The sequence below is a fragment of the Equus quagga genome, chromosome 17 (genome assembly GCF_021613505.1).
Source record: "Equus quagga isolate Etosha38 chromosome 17, UCLA_HA_Equagga_1.0, whole genome shotgun sequence".
Classification (NCBI taxonomy): domain Eukaryota; kingdom Metazoa; phylum Chordata; class Mammalia; order Perissodactyla; family Equidae; genus Equus; species Equus quagga.
The window spans coordinates 18,239,256-18,243,295 of NC_060283.1; the positions used below are offsets into that span (position 1 = coordinate 18,239,256).

Genomic DNA, 4,040 nt, shown 5'->3' on the forward strand with positions numbered 1-4,040 from the left:
ATTGTAACTACTTATGAGACTTATTCAACATAACATTATGCTTATATATTCTCATCTTGTACATTGTGTAAAATCTGCATTGATTTTTTAATTATTTGAATTATAATAATGATAAGTGTGACTCAAAATTTTCCAGAAGGGGCTGGTCCCATGGCCGAGTGGTTATGTTCATGCACTCCGTTTGGTGGCCCAGAGTTTTACCGGTTTGTATCCTGGGCACAGACCTAACACTGCTCATCAAGAGACAATGAGGCAGCATTCCACATAGCAGAGCGAGAATGACCTACAACTAGAATATGTAACTATGTACTGGGGCTCTTTGGGGAGAAGAAGACAAAGGAAAAAAAGGAAGATTGGCAACAGATGTTAGCTCAGGTGCCAATCTTCAAAAAATAAAAAGAAAGAAAGAAGAGAAGTAATTGGTAGAAAAAAAAAGTTTCAAGAATAGAACAAAGACGGTCATGCTTTTTATTTGTCCTTAGGCAATACACATTGAGCTTATGTGAAGGCAATGCCAAATTTCACGGATGTGACACAATTTATTCTTCTGGGGTTGACCAGTCATCAGAAGCTTAAAATTCTCTTTTTTGTGGTGTTCCTACTGGTTTACATGATCACTCTGTTAGGGAATATTGGTATGATTATTTTGATCAGCATCAGTCCCCAGCTTCAGAGCCCTATGTACTTTTTCTTGAGTCATTTGTCTTTTGTGGATGCGTGCTTGTCTTCCAATGTCACCCCCAAAATGCTGGAAAACTTGTTATCAGAGACAAAAACCATTTCTCATGTTGGGTGTTTGGTGCAGTGTTACTTTTTCATTGCCCTTGTCCACGTGGAGGTCTATATCTTGGCGGTGATGGCCTTTGATAGCTACATGGCCATCTGCAAACCTCTACTTTACGGCAGTAAAATGTCCAGGATTGTCTGTGTTCGACTCATCTCTGTACCTTATGTCTACGGATTCTCTGTGAGTCTAATATGCACACTGTGGACATATGGCTTGTACTTCTGTGGAAACTTTGAAATCAACCACTTTTATTGTGCAGACCCTCCTCTCATCAAGATTGCCTGTGGGGGTGTCCACATCAAAGAATACACGATGATCGTTATTGCTGGAATTAGTTTGACATATTCTCTCTCAGTGCTCCTCACCTCCTATGCTCTCATTGTAATAGCTGTGCTACGCATGCCCTCTGCTGATGGGAGGAGAAAGGCCTTCTCCACTTGTGGGTCCCACTTGACAGCTGTTAGCCTGTTTTATGGGTCTCTGATATTCATGTATCTAAGACGACCCACTGAAGATTCTGTGGAGCAGGGGAAAATGGTGGCTGTGTTTTATACCACAGTGATCCCCATGCCGAATCCTATGATCTACAGTTTGAGAAACAAGGATGTAAAAGAGGCTGTCAACAAAGCAATCATCAAAGCAAACTTGGGGCAGTGAAACTGCAATAGATATTTTTATATGATGCTGCTACCTATTGTAAATATCGAGGCATAAAAGTTCTAGCTGAAGAAGGACTTTCTAAAGCCAACACTTACAAACAGTAAAAGGTCTGATCTAACACCCTAAAGCTTTATCCCATGAATGGACTCTAATTACTAAGCCTGCTTTATCCTACATACATAATCATATTATTGTAACTGACATATTAGTGTTATTCACAATGTATTTAAAATTGTACTGAGGAAATTATAAATAAGTTTAAATAAAGAAATGATAATTTTCAGGTACCCTTTTTAGAGTCAAACATGACGTCCTAGAATATTTTCTATATACACATGCTCCTTGACCTAGATTTTTCGTGAAATACATAATTTCATGAGAAAAAGAATAAGAATTCAACTCTTTTCCATGACTACAGGATGTTGATGGACCCTGATTTACCTAAACTGTCCTGTAATGCTTATGTATACATGGATTTTTGAAAATAAAATTGTATTCAGAATCTTTAACTATTTTCTCAATACAATCACAAGATTTGTCCTGAGTATGCATTGTTCAATAGTTAACAATGTTTATCTTTTAATAATCCATTTAATTATCCTAATTCTATTCCCAGGTTTGGATTCTGATATACATTTCTTGATGTTAAAAGGGTGAAATATCTCTGACAAATTGCTTCCTCTCCTCCTCATAATAAAAAAATGAACTGGTATGAATTTTCTGATACTAAAATCTGACCTTTGGCCATACTACATTGTCCTGTTAAACCTTTTGTTGAAAATGATTTGAAACTCTTGTGTGATTCCAGTTTCTTCTCACTAATGCTACATTCTTTGGTTCTTTACTTAGCAACTTAAATCGAACTTTCAGTGCCAAGAGTGGATCTACCAGGTTAGAAGCACTGTTTAACTAAGTGCTCTTATACTGATCATGCATTCATATGTGATCAATATAGTTCAAAATAGTATCCCATTTGGGCTTGGTTGAGAATCCTCCAAAGATTACTATTCCATTTATCTAGATTGGTGCATCTATAGCATACTTAATCTACTTTCCATTCATGCTACAGGTAGAATAAAAATTTGTCTACCCTTGATTACTCTTGCTTACTTACCAGGATAAAGGAAAATGGATATTAGAAGTTATTCCTGATGAGTGAGTTTATTTTTGGGTAATTGCTAATCCAATTAAAGGGGATGTACAATTGAGTATGTGAAGGAGAACTTAGAAGTAGCATACAGTCGTGGTAAAACCACTGGCAAGATAGACTAATTCACGCAGAGTATTGTTACTCTGGCTAATTTACTAATTAACTGTGGGCAACTACCCCTTAAATAGATCTGAAGAGAGGCAGATGGTGGTAGGGGGAGGAGAGTTCTCCTTCGTAACTTTAGATGCTGAGCATGAAGAAAGGGTACCATTGGTTTGCATTAGAAATTATGTTAACAAAGTTTTTTTTATGATTTTGAACCACCCACATTGGCTTCTAAAGTATTAAGGTCAGGAGCAAAGTGTAGGGCTGCTCAAGGAGCAACTGCTTTCACTGAGACTGACAATATAACCTGAGATTCTAAGATCATATTTTCTGGAATCCTTATGGCAGATATTCCTTAGTCTCTACTATTTCATTTTTGTTTCTGGCAATAAAGCACTGACCATCCAGCTATTGACCACAGTTCCCATCTTCCCTTCAGGCCAAGTATATGACCTTTTTATGAAATGTCGGCAATGAGCTCTCAATAGAAAGTTATGTATACGACCTAAGGGTCATCTCCTCAAGGTCAAAGCTACTAGATCTGGACGTTTTCCTCCCCCTTCCCACTTGAAAATGTTGTCACTGAAGTGGTTGCCCTAGACTCATATATGGAAGCCATATATTGAGTCTAATTGCTTTACCCAAACCTCTCACTCACATTGTTGCCTGAGAAAGGAATAAAATTCTATCTTATTAAGTCAAGATATTTTGGGGGTTCCCTTGTGATAGCACTTAGCCAAAATCTTAATCCTCCCTCCAAGAGTTCTTATAATAGCTTCCAGAAACATGAGCCTTGGCATCTCACCTCTGCATCTACTACTTTCTAAGGCAAATTTTGCTTTGAGGACCATCAGGTCTCCTCAGATGCTTGCCTATTCTGGTATTGAGTGAAGTGCATCTGATGATCTGCATAAATCAGAAGGAGATAAAAACTCAACCTTCTGGTCGTAGATATTAGGTTATATCTTTTTTGCCTCACTGCCTGATCAGTCCTTGGACTTGTCACAGTCTCCAGTTGTCACATTAGTTGGCTATGAATCCCTTTTGTCCCAACTTATAGGACACTTCTTTCTACTAGAATTTTCAGATACTTACAAGATTCTTTCTTAGGCTTAATAATTCTTAGCCATTTTCTTTGCAATGTGTTTGTAGGTGTAGACTAAGTGAGCTTCCATCAAACATTTTAGCCAATGTACATCTGTAGCTATTGTTGCTTATTATGGCTTGATTTGTGTCCTCAAACAAGGTATGTTGAAGCCTTAACCCCAGGTTCCTCATAATAACATTATTTGGAAATAAGGTCATTGCAGATGTAATTAGTTAAGATGAGGTCATACT

General features: G+C 37.6%; 1 protein-coding gene across 1 annotated transcript; it reads left to right on the forward strand.

The window, feature by feature from the left end:
• Positions 1–511: 511 nt before the first annotated feature.
• Positions 512–1,444, forward strand: LOC124229300 (olfactory receptor 5M9-like). Its single transcript, XM_046644449.1, has one exon. It carries the CDS (start codon positions 512–514, stop codon positions 1,442–1,444), a length of 933 nt encoding a protein of 310 aa, XP_046500405.1.
• Positions 1,445–4,040: the final 2,596 nt, after the last annotated feature.

Excerpts from the sequence above, each read along its gene's own strand:
- LOC124229300 (XM_046644449.1), top strand. The coding sequence starts at position 512 with ATGCCAAATTTCACGGATGTGACACAATTTATTCTTCTGGGGTTGACC.